At 47.8% G+C, this 17,046-nt stretch overlaps 1 protein-coding gene across 1 annotated transcript in view; it reads left to right on the top strand.

Moving 5' to 3' along the window:
* gpr158a (G protein-coupled receptor 158a) overlaps positions 1-17,046 on the top strand; it is a 641,632-nt gene that overhangs the window by 580,201 nt on the left and 44,385 nt on the right. The window contains exon 12 of the mRNA XM_041183940.1: positions 10,853-10,958. Within this exon, the coding sequence (XP_041039874.1) occupies positions 10,853-10,958 (106 nt within the window). The remainder of the gene's footprint in view (positions 1-10,852; positions 10,959-17,046) is intronic.

The raw sequence follows: 17,046 nt of genomic DNA, 5'->3' as shown, positions 1-17,046 counted from the left end.
GTAGGAGTGACCGCTCCACAGTCATTGTGGAGATGATGTCCTGCCTTCACACTGAGGGTACCCTCCATTGTGTTGTGTGGCACTACCACCGTGCTAAATGGGATAGATTTCGAACCGATTTAGCAACTCAAGTCCGGACATCCATGAGGCACTGTGGGCCTACAGCAGCAGCAGAATTGTACTCAAACACAATCTGTAACCTCATAGTCCGGCATAATCCCCATTCTACCATCACCATCAAGTCAGGGGATCAACTCTAGTTCGATGAAGAGTGCAGGAGGGCATACCAGGAGCAGCACCTGGCATACTTAAAAATAAGGTGTCAACCTGGTAAAGCTATAAGACAGGACTACTTGCTTGCCAAGCAGCAAGTGATAGCCAGAACTAAGCGATACCACAACCAACGGATCAGATTTAAACTCTGCCCACATCCAGTCGTGAATGATAGTGGGCAATTAAACAACTCACTGGAGGAGGAGGCTCCACAAATATCCCCATCTTCAATGATGGGGAGCCCAGCAAAAGATAAGGCTGATACATCCAACCTGGCAATTACTACCTGCTCCGTCTATTCTCGATTATCAGTAAAGTGATGGAAGGGGCCATCAACAGGGGCTATCAAGCAGCAGTAGCTTAGCAATAACCTGCTCAATGATGCTCAGTTTGGGTTCCGCCAAGGCCACTCAGCTCCTGACCTCATTACAGCTTTGGTTCAAACTTGAACAAAACAGCTGAACTGTCGAGGTGAGGTGAAAGTGACTGCCCTTTACATCAAGGCCACATTTGACTGAGTGTGACATTAAGGAGCCCTAGCAAAACTGGAGTCAATGGGAATCATGGGAAAAACTCTCCACTGGTCGGAGTTATACCTAGCACAAAGAAAGATGATTGTGCTTGTTGGATGTCAGGCATCTCAGCTCCAGGACATCACTACAAAAGTTCTTCAGGGCAGAGTCCTTGGCCCAGCCATCTTTAGCTGCTTCATCATTGACCTTCCTTCCATCATAAGGTCAGAAGTGGGGATGTTCACTGATGATTGCACAATGTTCAACACCATTTGCAACACCCCAGATACCGAAGCAGCCCAAATTCAAATGCAACAAGACCTGGACAATATCCAGGCTTGAGCTGACAAGTGGCAAGTAACATTCGTGCCACACAAGTGCCAGGCAATGACCATCTCCAGCAAGAGAGGATCTAACCATTGTCCCTTGACATCCAATGGCATTACCAACACTGATTACCCAATATCAACATCCTGGGGGTTACCATTGACCGGAAGCTGAACTGGACTAGCCATATAAATACTGTGGCTACAAGAACAGGTCAGGCTAGGAATCCTGCAATGAGTAACTCACCTCCTGACTCCCCAAACCTGTCCACCATCTACAAGATACAAATCAGGAGTGTGTTAGAATACTCCCCACTTGCCTGGATGAGTGCAGCTCCCACTACACTCAAGAAGCTTGACACCATCCAGGAAAAAGCAGCCCGCTTGATTGGCATCACATCCACAAACATTCACACCCTCCACCACCGACGCACAGTAGCAGCGTGTACCATCTACAAGATGCACTGTAGGAATTCACCTCGGCTCCTGAGACAGCACCTTCCAAACCCACAACCACTATCATCGAGAAGGACAAGGGCAGTAGATAGATGGGAAAAGCACGGCCTTAAGTTCCCCTCCAAGTCGCTTACCATCCTGACTTGGAAATATATCATTGTTCCTTCTTGTCACTGGGTCAAAATTCAGGGGCAACTAGGGATAGACAATAAATGCTGGCCCAGCTAGCGAAGCCCACATCCCATAAATGAATAAAAAAACCTAAGTAAACAAACAGGCTTCAGCAGTGGGAATGAGATCCATACATATGTATAGATTTTCATGTATTTACGCTGCATCATTTCTCAAAATTTCATATTTACATTCCTCATCCTGTTGTACAAATTTGTACATCTACATGATTATTCCAAAACTGTGAACCAGTAAATAATGTCAAAGGAAGCAATTGCATCTAGCCCACTCTATCGTAATGATTATTGGTTGTGTAAATTGCACATAAAACCATCTAGTAACTGTTGCAGGAACACAGTATTACATCGTGTGAACCATATTATACATAATAGCGTGCATTTCTTCTGGTACATACCCTGTGAAAAGTGTCAAGCAATGAAAATGTACAATCAGTATTATAATATCCTCTTTTTTGATGTAAAATAAATCTGTAATTATAAATGCATACTAATGCACACTATTCATTTTCAAAAGTTAATTATTGGGGATGGGTGTGGGGGAGGGTGCAAGGCTGAAGGTTTGCCAAGGACACCTTATACTCTTGCACCAACCCTGGGAAGAATGCTGTCCCAGAGAACAAGAAGGCATGGTGGGAAATTGCTATAGAACTGAGCAGCAAGATTGTGGTGTCACACTCCCAGATACAGTGCCAGAAAAGTGGTAATGACATAATCAGAGCAGCAAAGGTGAGTAGTATGGCACATTCAAGTTTGTCCTCATGTTTCTAACTCGAACTCCCTTCACTTTGCTTTTTCGCTCCTGCACATTACTCCTCAATTCAACCTACCTTGCAGGTGCACCCATTCCTCTCTGTTTGGACACCCCCTCCCATCACCACTTGATTATCCACTACTGACTCTCATTCTCATCCTGGTGCAATGTCAGACTTATCCCTCACAGTACCTCTGCACAAATGTCATCTGTCCACTCAACACATTCTATTACTCTCACTTAGAGAAAACCATTGAAAAGTTATGGCACATAAAAAGGCCATTCAGACCCTCATGTCTGCACTGGTCAAACAATATAAAAAAAAATAAAACTGGCTGCACATTCTAACCACCTTCCAGCACCCTGTCCATAGCCTTGAAGGTTACAGCACCTTAGGTGCAGATCCAGATGCCTTTTTAATGAGTTGAGTGTTTCTCCACCACCAAACCAGGTAGTGATTTCCAGGCACCCACCAACCCCTGGGTGAAGACATTTTTTCTCATGGCCCCTCTAATCCTTCTACCAATCGCGTATCCCTGTCCACTCTATCTAGGCCCCTGATAATCTTGTCATCATAATCTTGTCCCAGTCAGATCACCCCTCAGCCTCCTCTGTTCTAAGGAAAGCAACCCCAGCCTATCCAATCTTTCCTCATAGCTGCAATTTTCAAGCCCTGGCAACATTCTTGTAAATCTCCTCTGTACTCTCTCCAGAGCAATTATTCCCTTCCTGTAATGCGGCGACCAGAAGTGTACACAAAATTTCGTGGCCTAACCAGCATTTTATGCAGTTCCAGCACTACATCCCTGCTTTTGTATTCAATACCTCATCCAGTCAAGTAAAGTATTCCATTTGCTTTCTTTACCACCTTGTGCACCTGTCCTGCCACCTTCAGGGTACCTGTGGACATGCACTCCAACTTCCATCACTTCCTCTATCCCACTCAATATCCTCCCGTTTATTGTGTATTTCCTAACTTTGTTTGCCCTCCTCAAATGCATTACCTCACGCTTTCCTGGATTGAATTTACTTTGCCACTTTTCCGCCCACTCAACCAAAGCATTGGTATCATTCTGGAAACAACAGCTATCCCCTTCACTATCAACTACAGGGCTGATTTTTGTGTCATCTGCAAATTTCCCAATCATGCCATCCACATTTAAATCCAAATCATGAATATATACGACAAACAGCAAGGGACCCAACACTGAGCCCTGTGGAATGCCACTGTGGACCGTTTTCCATTCACAAAAACATCGATTAACTATTACCCTTTGTTTACTGTCACTGAGCTAAGGTCTCCTCTTTCTCTCCTTGCAGGAGGAGAGAGAGCACAGAACCAACAAGATACAAAGGGCTGAATCCTTCGGATTCATTTTAGTCCTCTGACTAAAAAGTCTATAAAGCAGTACTAATTGCTTTAAGACTAGATTTGTATCCTAATCTTGGATGGAAATCCAACCTTAGTGAATTGCTGGCCAATTGGATGGACAAGCAGTCCCACTCTTCCAAGGAGCCCAGGGAAGTCTGGGGTCGGTGCTCTCAGTGAAAAAGAGGAGGGGGGTCAGGTGCTGGGTTCATGAGGCCAGCGGTGAGGGTTAAAGTGGGGTATTACCTATGGGAGAGGTGCCTCCAATGGGCCCAGGGGGTGATCAAGGAGGCTCCCCTTCACACACCTTGCCCAACACCAGCCCGCACAGCTAAAGCTGCCAGACTTCCTGCATGGCATGGGCCTCTGCTGCTGCGGATAAAATACCAGGGGTGGTGGGATGAGGCCCTTAAGTCGTCATTAATTGGCCTTCCGTCCACCAGCTTGGGCTGATAAGTGGCACCTAACATTTGTGCCACCCAATGCTGGGCAATTACCATCTCCACCAAAACAGAATCTAACCATCACCCCTTGACAACAGATGGCATTACCATCGCTAAATCTCCCACTATTAACATTCTGGGGGTTACCATTGGCCAGAAACTGAACTGGACCGGCCTTATAAATACTGTGGCTACAAGAGCAGGTCAGAGACTGGGAATTCTGCAGTGAGTAACTCACCTCCTAAGTCTCCAGAACCTGTTCACCATCTATGAAGCACAAGTCAGGAGTATGATGGGATACTCTCCACTTGCCTGGATGAGTGAAGCTCCAACAACACTGAAGAAGCTTGACACCATCCAGGATAAAGCAGCCCGATTGATTGGCCACCTTAAATATTCATTCCCTCCACCACTGACACACAGTGGCAGCAGGGTGTACCATATACAAGGTCTACTGCAGCAATTTGTCAAGGTTTCCTTTGACAGTACCTTCCAAACCCTCTACCACCTAGAAGGACAATGGAGCAGATGCATGGGAACACCACCACCTACACCATTTCCCTCCAAGTCACTCACCATCCTGACTTGGAAATATATCGCCTTTCCTTCACTATCACTGGGTCAAAATCCTGGAACTCCCTTCCTAACTGCACTGTGGGTGTACACCACATGGGCCTGAATTTTTCACTTAGCGGGCGAAGGCAATCGGCAGGCCTGGGAGCAGACGGGAAACAGGCCCCTGACTGCGTTCAGCCCCTAGCCAGATTTCAGGCTGGCTTGCCGATTAACGGCTAGCTAGTGTGAAGTATGTGCTGGGAAAGGATCAGCACTGCTGGTGGGGGCAGGAAGAGAGCTGGCGCTGACGTCACCGCGGGTGCTGGTGAGCACCTCCGGGAGCTGCAGACCTCCACAGAATAAACAAAACAGCAAGTATGCTGCAAAATATGTCCATGCTGCACAATCAAGCACCTGAAAGCACATCTCATAAAAAAATAATCCCCAGATATCTCTTCTTATTTTATTCCCCCAAGGAGATTTCATTCCACCCTGGATCGAGGTTTGAACAAAAGTTTAAAGGCTGCCTGGCCGACTGGCCTGTCCGCCAACGTAAAAGTGGACGGATCATGAAAAATCATCTTCAATTGCCTCTTTAATGGGCTTAACTGCCTACTTAATTGTCAGCGGGAGCGCTTTCGACTGCCACCCACGCCTGCCGAGCGAGATATCGCACGAGTCCGTGATGATGTCAAGACACTCACCTGACATCATCTCGTGCTATTTCGTGGCTGGACGGGTCAGCTCCACGCCTGCCCATAGGCTGTAAAATTTTGGCCCATGGGCTGCAGTGGTTCAAGGAGGTTGTTCGCCAACACCTTCTGAAGGGCAATTAGGGAAGGGCAATAAAGGCCTGCCTAGCCCACGTCCTGCAGAGGAGGAGGTGCTGGAGATAAGCTGAGTCTCAGTGTGTCTGACTATCAGAGGTGGAGAGTTTGGAGTCCCCCAGCTATCTGGTGACAGAATGAAATCTCACACAGCCACATGGCATACACCATGTTGATGCCAGCAGCCACTGAAAAATGATCACATGCAGAATATTGACTTAACACCTTATCTAAATAATGTCTTTCATCTGCCAGAGGCACATCAAGTATCCCACAGGAAATGTTGCAGGAAGAGGACAAGGGCTTCTCAGAGGAAGTCACTCATTTTGACGATGCACCTTGACAAGACTCATGCAGACTGTGCACCAGTTCAGATACAGGCACCTCTGTGTCTAGTTCCATTCTTACAATGGGGCACAAGTGAGAAAGAGCAGGTGGTGGAGACAGAGATGGCAATGGAGGATCCCCCTCTCCAAGCTCTGCTCAGATTGACATAGATGCTGATCTTTAGGAGCCATTGAAGGAAAGGATAGTTTTAGAGCAACAGCAGAAATGTATGCAGTCCTGTAAGCATTTCCAGCTGCATTGTGCATGATTAGAGAGATCAGAGGGATCCATCCCTAATCCTTGAGATCACAGGCCCTTTCATTGATGTCTACTTCACGGACAGAGTGGTGACCTGCATGGAGCATCACATGTGGCAGCTGACTGAGTGCATGCTGGTCCTAACTAATGGCTTGCACATTCTGAATGTCAATGAAAGATCAATGAAATTCCAGCCTTGGCTCTTCAGTGCCTGACTCTCCAGTATTTTTGGTTCATAAGTAAGAGGGAAGATGGAGAAAGTGGGGCCTCTGCTTTAAGGGCTTCCACTTCTCAGCCATTTCCCTCCCCTCAGTCAGAGTCCCATATGATGACCAAGTCTGACCCTGTGCAGATCAAATAGAACAGTCTTTATTGGGACCTTGACAGCCTTTGAAACCCAAAGCACATCACCCAAGAACATCTGAGCAGGGATTTGAGCAGTCTAACTCTACCTCTGCTGAAGCCACAGGGTTTGCACCACAAAGAAGTAGGAGAAAAATATTTAGTAAGGAATTGTAGTTGTACAGGGGTATGCCCATGACAACTATAATTCTGGTGCATACTGAAGACTGAGTCACCTAAATTCTTCAGCATCCCAAATTCTTGCTCAATGCCAGCTCCAATAGTTAAGTGGCTTTGATTATATTTCTCTTGGATGTCATTGTCTGGAGTCATAATGGGAGTCATCAGCTACATCTTCAGTGGGTAGCCTTTGTCTCCAAGGAGCTAGTTGCGAACTCTCTTTCAGTGTGTAAAGATCTCAGGCAGGTTTAACTGGTGCAAGGTGAAAGTTTCATGCCAGCTCCATGGGATTTTTACATGATGGTGATGTTTTTGTGGTTTCCTGTGAGCTGAACATTGATGGAGTTGGAAGCCCTTCCTATTTACAAAGACTCCAGGGTGATCCGGGGATCTTGATTGCCATATGTGTGTAGTTGATGACTCCCTGAACCTGTGAGAAGCCAGCCAGAGAGGAAAAGTCAAGGGCCCACTCATTCTGATGGCATTATTGTGTGAAAAGTTCCTGCCTTGGCAGAGATGGCATCATTCACCCCAGTGATGCAGTTGTGGGCAGCAGATTGCGAGATTCTGGAAATAGCTTCGGCAGATCACTGGAATGAGCCAGAGGAAAGCAACTAAAGGCTCTGATGGTCACTGGCAATGCATGACCGCCTGGTCAACTTGGCAGAAGAAACATAGGAAAAGAGGAGCAAGTGTAGGCCATTCAGCCCATCAAGCCTGCTCCGCCATTCAATGCCTTTTTCCCACACTAACTCCATATCCCTTTATATCATTGGTGTTTAGAAATCTGTCACTATCTGCTTTAAATGTACTCAATGACTGAGCTCCCACAACCCTCTGGGGTAGAGATTTCCAAAGATTCACAACCCTCTGAGTAAAGAAATTTCTCCTCATCTTAGCCCTAAGTGGCTTCCCCCTTATTTTAAAATGGTGTGCCCTGGTTCTAGAATCCTCAAGCAGGGGAAACATCTTACCTGCATCTACCCTGTCTACCTCTTTAAGTATTTTGTAGGTTTCAATGAGATTACCTCTCAATCTTCGAAACTCGAGAGACTACAGGCCCAGTTTCCCCAATCTCTCTTCACAGGGCAGTCCCACCATCCCAGAAACAAGCCTCATGAACCTTTGTTGCATTCCCTCTATAGCAATAATATCCTTCCTAAGGTAAGGAGACCAAAACTGCACACAGGACTCCAGGTGCGGTCTAACCAAGGTTCTATATAGTTGAAGCAAGGCTTCACTCCTGTACTCCTGTAATCAAACTCTTTTGTGATAAAGGCTAACATTCCATTGGCCTTCCCTATTGCTTACTGCACCTGCATGTTAGCTTTCAGTGAGGTCTTCTTACAAGGGGCTGCAAATATCAGCAACCACCTGATGCAATCTCTCTGAAGCAATGCTGGTCCATCATGTCCGAGAAGCTTATCCACTCCCTGTAAACCCTGTGTTGGGAGTCTCAGCTCCTGCTAGCTGCAACTTTACATTCATCCCCTGCCCCCTCTGGAGTGGCAAGTGAGCAAGAAAAAGACTGATACTGCTGCTGCTTATCTCCTTCCTCAAATGAGATCCAAAGTAAAGCAGCTCCCAGGCTGATTTAAAAGCTGAGAGAAGGAAAGTGCAGATTAGTGCATTACCTCCAAAGTAGTGGATATCACCTCCAAAGCACATTCTCAGAACAAGTCCCAAGAGCAAAAGTCTTTCAACTAGGCAAGAAAACAGGTTGATTTCCATGATGGGTTCCACAGAACCTTTCAAACCAGTGTCCACACAGTTAAAACAACTGTTAATGATTACACTTGCCAACCTGCCTTTCCCACGGTGCGGGCTGGGGGGAGGGAGGGGAGGGCGCTGGGTTATCCCACGCACAGCTAATCAAGGTTAAGGGTTAAGTTATCGGGTTTCTGCTAGCTTCCTGATACACAGTCAATTCCCCCTTTTTAATGAAGCGCCCGCTTCCAAACCCACTCAATTTTTGTGATTCAAATCTGCATCCACCGCGCCCCCAACGCAGCCCATTGAATCAGCTGGTATATGATACCTATCTCTCCACCACCACTCAATACACAAATCATGTTAGATTTTCAACTTCATTGCCTCGTCAGCAGCCTGGCAGAGTGGTTCGCCTGCCCACTGTAGATTCCCTGCTGCCTTGTCCATTGTTATTCACAACTGACATACTGCAATGTTTTAGAGAGAAGTGGCCGGACAATGGGATGAAATGAGTGGTAAGTATACAGAGCGTTTGGTGGCTTCACGTTTCCCAACATTTATTGCAACTCATCGGACAAGCAGTTTGACAACACAGAGGTGAAGGTGTTGAAATAGGGGCTGGAGAAATAGATCTGGGCATCGTCAATGTACATGTGCAAGCTGACTCCATGATAAAGGGGGAATAATGTATTGCAGTGACTACCACAGAGGACACCATTTTAGCGCCATGGCAGGTATGGAATGTGCTTGCAGGAAAGATGGGCAGATATATATGAGGCAACAACATGTTCAGGGATTGTAGCTGATATAGAAAAAAGATCCTGTAAAATAAAATGATGAATACACCAAAGCTTCACTACCTATTCATCTCCCTACAGAAGCCAACTTGTTAAATAGCCTGTTTACAGTGTTTTTGACATGGTTAATTGCCAAAATACAAGACAGTATTGGATTTTCTGGCCCCATTGGCTTCGGGCATCATGGTGGGTGGGGGGGGGGGGGGGGGGGGGAATGGCGAGACGGCCAAAAATCAGTTTTACGGCATTGTTAAACCAGTTTGTGATCGCCCGCTCCACCAGTCAATGGCAGACCGCGTTTCCCAATGCCGCATGTTGAGAACCTAATTTCAATAATATTGCGTTTCATTAAAAGCGCTACTCACTAGAATCATCCCGCCCCCATGCTGCATCATCTGGGCCAGGACAATGTGTTTTACAACTGTACATAAACAACGTGCACCTGGCGAGCTGCACTTTGCTCGGGACTTTGAGGTTTCTTTGCCGACCTTGCTTCAGGTAGAATTTGCGGTCATCGGTGCCAGGCTTCGCAGGCAGCATTGCATCACTTTAGGGGGGCTCACGGGCAGGTCTCTACCTACCAGACCAGCCATAAAGCGGAGTAGCTCTTCAATGGCTGCAGGACTAGGTTTTGCTTGGGGAAAGGGTGAAGTGGCCTTGGGCAAGGGAAGATGCTGCAGGGCAAGGGCTGCACTGGGGAAGGGGGATATTGCAGGGTGTGAGTGGGGGCACATGTTGATCTGTGTAAGTGGCCTCAAGTTGGTGAGGGCTGAGGAGGCATTCTCCAGAGGAGATGAGGCCAGGTGGAGATATGAGGGTGTGTGTAAGAGACTGGGTGGTGATAGCCCTTGAGCTGGCAGTGAGTGAGGTGCCAGTGAATGTGTGATGGCCTTGTGAGTGTGTGAGTTTAGAGTGATGAGATGGCTGCTTTACCCTGACGGCACTGATGAGATCATTCATTCCTTTTCTGCACTGGATGGCTGACCTCTTGTGTGCAGCACTGGCACTGACCACCTCTGCCACCGCCTCCCAAGCCAGAGTGGTGAGACTGATGAGCCTCCTGCAGCCAGAGCAGGGGTAGATGACATTGCGGTGGGCCTCCACAGCATCCAGAATGCGTCCCAGGGAAGCATCAGTGAATCGGGGGCTGCACTCTTCTTGGCTTTTGAGGCCATTTCTTCACCAGAGCAGTCCTGGGCTGCAAACATTGAAAAGTGTGCACATGGCTGCAGTTTGAATATAGCACTCTGCCTGAGGAAGCAGCGAGGTAATGGTCGCCCGCCAGCAAGATGGTGTGTTTCCTGTGGCTGCATAATTAATGAGGCAGGAATGGGATGTTACTGTGCAAAAACCCCCATTGCAGCCGGCGGGTAAAATGACTTTTTTTCCCCACCCGCTACCGCACTTTGTGCAAATCTGAGATGATTCTGCCCAATGTCTAATGGTTTAGCTGTAACTGTGGAACTCCTTTAGATTGGAATAATAGTTTTTAATCCGAAAGACTTATAACTATGAAATTATGTTTCTCTTTGCAGGTTTACACTGGCATCAAGCCTCCACAATGATTGGATGCTCATGCTGTTCTTTGTTCACACCCATCTGACTGTGACCGTCACTCTGTGTTTACTTCTGATTCCTAAGGTACTGTCAGCATTCCTCAATCTATGCCACTGAATGCCTTTCAAATATAATATTTATTATAATGTAGTTTAGACCTACGTCATTTGGTTAGATCACTTGCTTCATAAATCACATCATTATAATCAAATCAGAATCAGAGCTGTTAATGCTTTCAGGTTGCTTGACTCAGACATAACATAGCAGATCCTATAGGCACACCAGTCCAAAATGTAAATTAGCATCAGGCGTATGTGTGTCTCAACGGTCGCTTTCCAATTTTCACATTGGCTTTATTGCAATCAGAGCAAAAAAGGAATGCAAAATGATACTCTGAATATTGAATTCTCTGTGATTGTAAAGCACGGTTCCCAACATTAACCAGGCAAATTACTGAGGGGTTATTTATGTTCATTTGTTTCTGAAATAACTTGTAATGGGATAGAAATAAATGTGCATTTTCAATAAACATTTCCTAACATACCCAAGATGTGGACAGACTGGATTACTCAAGCACATCACTGCAGGTCAGGCCTAATAATCTTCTACTTCATCTTTGGCTTTACCCTGATTCGTTTGGTTGTTTTGTGCCACTGTAAAACTCAATTTAGTGCCTGTAATAGGATTATTGTGTCGTTTAATGATAATACGAAATTAATTTAGCTTTATTAACTTCATCTTTGCTGATGCAAATAGCTTCCAGGATGAAAGAAGGCAGCAGCACAGAACATTCGTATCACTGATATCTTGGTTCATTCCAGTTTCAGGCCTGAATTTTTGCTCCTGGGCCAGGAGCGCAGAGTCAGGACAATTCCCGGCTCTGCAAACCCGACCCAGGAGAAAGCTCCCCAGAAAATCGGATTTTTGGTCTGGAAGGTTGGGGCATGGGTGAAAATGACAATCGTGGCAGGCAACTCCAGAAACAGTGTGGAGGCTGCCAGGTGCAGAGGCGGCTTGGACAGAAAGCCTGCCTCAGTGCACCAGCACTTTGTCCAAGATTTTTAAAAAAGCAATTAAAACAAAAAGCAGCACCCCCCACCTCCCCCCCCTCCCCAGCCCTCACTCCCCACACTCTCTCACCCGCCATACACACTCCCCATTCCCCATCCATGCCAACCCATGGCACACCATGCCCTCTACTGCCCTCATGGCCCCTCATACTCTCCATGCCAACCTGTGCCCATCTACACACCACCATGACTCCTTATAGGCCCTCTGCTAAACTATGCCTCTCTACCCACCCCCACGGCCCTTTACTGCCCCATGCCAACTTAATAACAACACACACTAACCCATGCCCAGCTGACACACCATCCTTTGCCCATTTAGTACATTTACATTCCTTCAACTATATAACCTGTTTTAAAAACAAACATTTCATTCAAGTGCTTAATCCCAATTAAAAATAAACATTGGAAATCATAGTCCCAGTTTAAAGAGTCTATAACCACTTGTAGCTGTCAATCAAACTGTGAAATGGCAAAAAAAAAACCTGTGATAATGGAAGATTGTGAAATCAGTCATGCAGCACTAATCCAGTAATCAAGCAAATGTCAAGAGTGTGAAATAGCAAGCATTTATTTTTTTTAAACACACCACACAACTTTTACAATGTTTTAAAGGACAGGTGTTTTAAATACCTTGACAGCTTGATAGTTGCTTTGGACAGTTGCTTTTAGCAATTGCTTTTTATGTTTTTGACAGTCACTTTTTGACAGTTACAATGAGTTTATACACTTATTACACATATCCATGTCCACTTTTAACAATCCTAAAGGGCACCTTACATCTCCCAGAGGACAGCTTACCTCCATCATTGTGAAAATCCAGGCCTCAACATTAAGTATATATAAATGGATATATTTTTTACATCATGTGATGTGAGTATCACTGGTAAGGCCAGCATTTGTTGCCCCTCCCTAACTGCCAACACATTACCTATTACATGGGGAAGAGTTTTACTCCTCGTAGGCAGTTGCGCACCCAACCCAATTGGGTGCAAAAAAGCACAACAAGACATCAGGTGAGCATCCTGACATCATCCCGTACGAGCACAATCTTCAAGTCGGTGGGTGCATACGGGTGTTGGAACCACACTGGCCATCAATTAAAAGGCCATTAAAAAACCCAATTGAACCTGATTTTATGTTGCCCGTGCGATTTTGCACTTGTTGCAGGCAGGCAGCGCACATTTTGCAAAACCTCATCCAAGGGCAGGATAAAAGGGTCTGCAGCATTGCCAGTGTGAGTAGTGAGGAGTTTAGGAGATAGTTTGCTGCTGGTTGCTTATTTGAACTTGACAGCTTCACCTCTGTCCTGGACTTTACTCTTAGCATTTCTAGGCTTCATTCCAGGAATGATTGGTGTCTTCAAGGCCCCTGGAGGATTTTAACCATGTGGGCCCTTTCAGGTATCAGATAGCCTTCTGTTACCCTGGTAATGGAGATTGTGGTCTCTGCTGGTGGCACCTCCTCTGAGGAGGAAGAGGGGGGCAGGAGGGAGAGGAGGACAGGTGTCCCAGTGCAGTTTCCAGGGGAGTGACCTGTGGGTGGAGAGGAGCAGGCACAAGGGGTGCAGGGCCAGCAAGTAGTACAAGGCGGAAGGGGCCACAGAAGACACCACTATCCTGCTGCCAGCGTTTACAGAGAGCAATGCAGCTACCTCAATATGTCTGAGGTGCAATGCCGAAGGAGGCTTTGCCTCTCCAGGGAGATCATGACTCCATGGGGCAGAATTTTATGGATGACGTGCGGGTGACAGGCCCCACATGTCAGCGCTTAAAATGGGGCGCGCTATCGTCAGGCGAGCGTACCGACATCAGCGCGCACCATTGCGATATTTAGCTGGGCGGGCGCGCGATGAAGCGCAATGCCGCCCATCATTAATTAAAGGGCTTGTTAAGGCCCTTAACTCAGCAATCAACACCGATTTTGAGGCACCCATGTGATCTTCGGCATGGCGCATGGGCGCAACGGGCAGGCGGGTAAGTGACTTTTTAACAAAACTTATCCACAGGTGGGATATGTGGGCTCAGAGGGGTTGTCAATGTTTCATGTGAAGTATTTATTGCAGCAAGCGTTTGAAACTTGCCTGAGTGATTGTTACCAGTTCAGATTGATTTCCAACAGCTTTCTTTGTACCTTGAAGCTTCAGCTCAGCAGTCTGCAGACAGTAATCATTATTGGACCTGCAGCTTTCCAGAAGCCTCCATTTAGCCTGGGTATGGGTTCTGACATCTCCACTGGATACAGCTCCTCTGAGGGGGAAGGGAGGGATAGAATAAGGAGGAGGCCAGGAGTGGACAATCAGCCTCGAGGGGAGCCACCTTTGGGAGGCCAGGTACAGGCACAAGGGGTGCAGGGCCAAGAGGTTGTCCAAGGTGGAAAGGGATGCAGAAGACGCCACTATGCTGCTGCCAGGGTATACAGGTGGCGAAGTAGCTACTTCACAATGACTGAGATGCAGTGCCGAAGGAGGCTCCGACTGTCAAGGGAAACAGTCAACTATATCTGTCAGATGATTGGCCCGGAGATATCTCCTAACTGTGTGGAAGGACACCCCATGCCAGCACCTCTGAAGCTCACAGTTGCCCTCCGCTTCTATGCATCTGGCTCATTCCAGAGCTCGGTGGGTGATCCTTGCGGTGTCTCCCTATCAACTGTCCACACTTGTGTCAAACAGGTTACTGACGCTCTTTTCAGATGGGTATTGACCTTCATCCACTTCTGCTCCAACCAGGCAAGTCAGGCACAGCGAGCCAGAGGCAACGCGGCCATTGCTGGCTTCCCCCGCGTCCAGGGTGCAATTGACCGTACACATGTGGCCATCAAGGCACCAGCAAGTGAGCCCGTTGCCTTCATCAACAGGAAGGGCTTCCAGTCCATGAATGTGCAGATAGTGTGTGATCACAGGATGCTGATTCTGCAAGTCTGTGCAAGATACCCAGGCAGCTTCCACGACGCCTACATCCTCAGACACTCCCAGGTACCGGGAATCTCAGTGCTCCAGCCCGGCTTGATGGATGGCTGCTGGGTGACAAGAGCTACCCCCTCAGAAGGTGGCTCATGACGCGACTCCGCCATCCAAGAAGAGAAGCTGAGCAGCGGTACAATAGGAGCCACGGCACCACAAGGGCTGTGGTGGAGAGAACCATTGGTCTTCTCAAGATGCGCTTCCGATGCCTGGACCGCTCGGGGGTGCACTCCAGTACCTTCCAGGTTGTGTCTCTCTGATAGTGGTGGCATGCTGCGCTCTGCACAATCTTGCTCTGGAAAGGGGGTTGCAGTTGACAATGAAGACCTTGACGCAGTGGGTGCGGCTGCACATGATGAATCCAGCAGTGGGTCAGAGGATGAGGGAGCACAGGGCGATGATGAGGGGCTGTACACTGACCTGCAACTACACCAAGGAGGCAGGGTCATCCAGGACACTTTAATCCAACGAACCTTCAGCTAGCGCCACACAAATGAATCTGCAGGACCAGCATTGCCTGGCACATCCATACATAGCACTTAAGTGGTACATCTTCCACTTCATCAGCTGCAACTAAAGGCTTAGTACAGAAGCATCAATGTCCACTCAAACATTCATGATATGCCTGTGAAACAGACAAAATGCAGCACAAAGGAGACACCCTCAGCCATGGTCACAAATGTGACTTCATTACCATCCATCAGATGTTGCCACCAAAAACATGACATATCATTGCTCTGATGTTCGCAAAAATAAATTCCTTAATCTAGGGGCAACAGAAAATCACCAGTGACAAACCCATGGAGTGCCTAACGTACCTATGCTTACGTTTGCGGGTGCTTCATCTTGGTGCCGCCCCATCGCTCGGAGTGGCTTGTGAGACAGCCTGCTGACTCTGCTGTCCTATTGGCCTAGATGACCTTGGCGGGCATCCTCTGGCCTATGGAGCCTGTGATGGCCCCACCTGGGAGGGAGTGTCCAGCTCCAGAACTGGCACCTTCCCAGTTGTTGCAACCTCAACGGATGCAACGGCCACTGGCAGAGGGACAGAGGAGCTGCTGCCCTCATCCGGAGCACCCTGAGAAGAGCTCGCAGTGACGACAGGCAGCTGCTGTACCAACGTGAATTGGACCTCCCTGCTCACCGCAGATGGATGGGCACCGAGCTGCGACACTTGGTGCCCAGAACAACCCCCACATTGCGAATGACCACCTGTGGCCATTAGTACTGTGAGGGCTTGCAGGTCCAAGCATAACCCAATCAGATGCTGATCAATCTGTTGGAAGGCCCTCTTCATGAGAGTCGCCAATCTCTCAATGGAGGAAGCCTGACGCTCTGTCCTGAGGTTCATGCCATCGCTGACACTCTGCCATCACAGAAACCAACTGAAGCACACCCGCATGCAACCCTGCCAGATGCTCCCACTCACCCGGCTGCTTGTCCTGCAGCTGCTGCATGACAGACATCTCCAGAGGCACGTCATCACTGCCTGACTCAGCATGCGCCTGGTCCCCTGCAGTCCTCTGGCTGCTGGCGCCATCGGCACTCTCTGTCCATGCCATCTCCTCCGTCGATTGTGAAGTGCCCTCTCCACTGTGCCCCGGCATTATAATCCCCATTGATGTGGTAGTCGCTGTGCTGGTGCCTGGCTCACTGAAATAAAGTGACGCAAGTGCCAATTGATGTCCCTCAGGTGTGGAGGGGGCTCTGGACATCCTCCTGGCAGCCATGCGGTGGTGATGCTGAAATTAACAAGGACAGTGGATCAGTTAGCGTTCAGTCAGTAACTCAATTCATTCCTTCCGCACGCCCCCTGCCCCCCCAGCTCATAATGTGCTCAACCTTCAAGAACCTAAGGAGGTAAACATTGGTGGGGTGGTAAATTGTCAAGAGGAGGCCCAAACATTACACACGCATGCAGACAGGCTGGTCAGATGGCCTAAGGAATGCCACATGGAATGTTATGTGGATAAGTGTGAGATTAAGCACTTGGGCAAGACAAACAAGGTACGGGAATACATGAGTAATGGTAGGACCGTGGAAAGTAAGGACAATTACAGGGACTTTGCTGGGCAAACCCGTTAAGGTAGCAGAACAGGAGCATAAGGCGTCTAACAAGGTAAAAGCCAGACTTGCCTTC

This window comes from Carcharodon carcharias, chromosome 3 (assembly GCF_017639515.1).
Source record: "Carcharodon carcharias isolate sCarCar2 chromosome 3, sCarCar2.pri, whole genome shotgun sequence".
NCBI lineage: Eukaryota > Metazoa > Chordata > Chondrichthyes > Lamniformes > Lamnidae > Carcharodon > Carcharodon carcharias.
The sequence above is the reverse complement of the archived record's forward strand: the minus strand, read 5'-3'. Positions and strand labels throughout refer to the sequence as shown.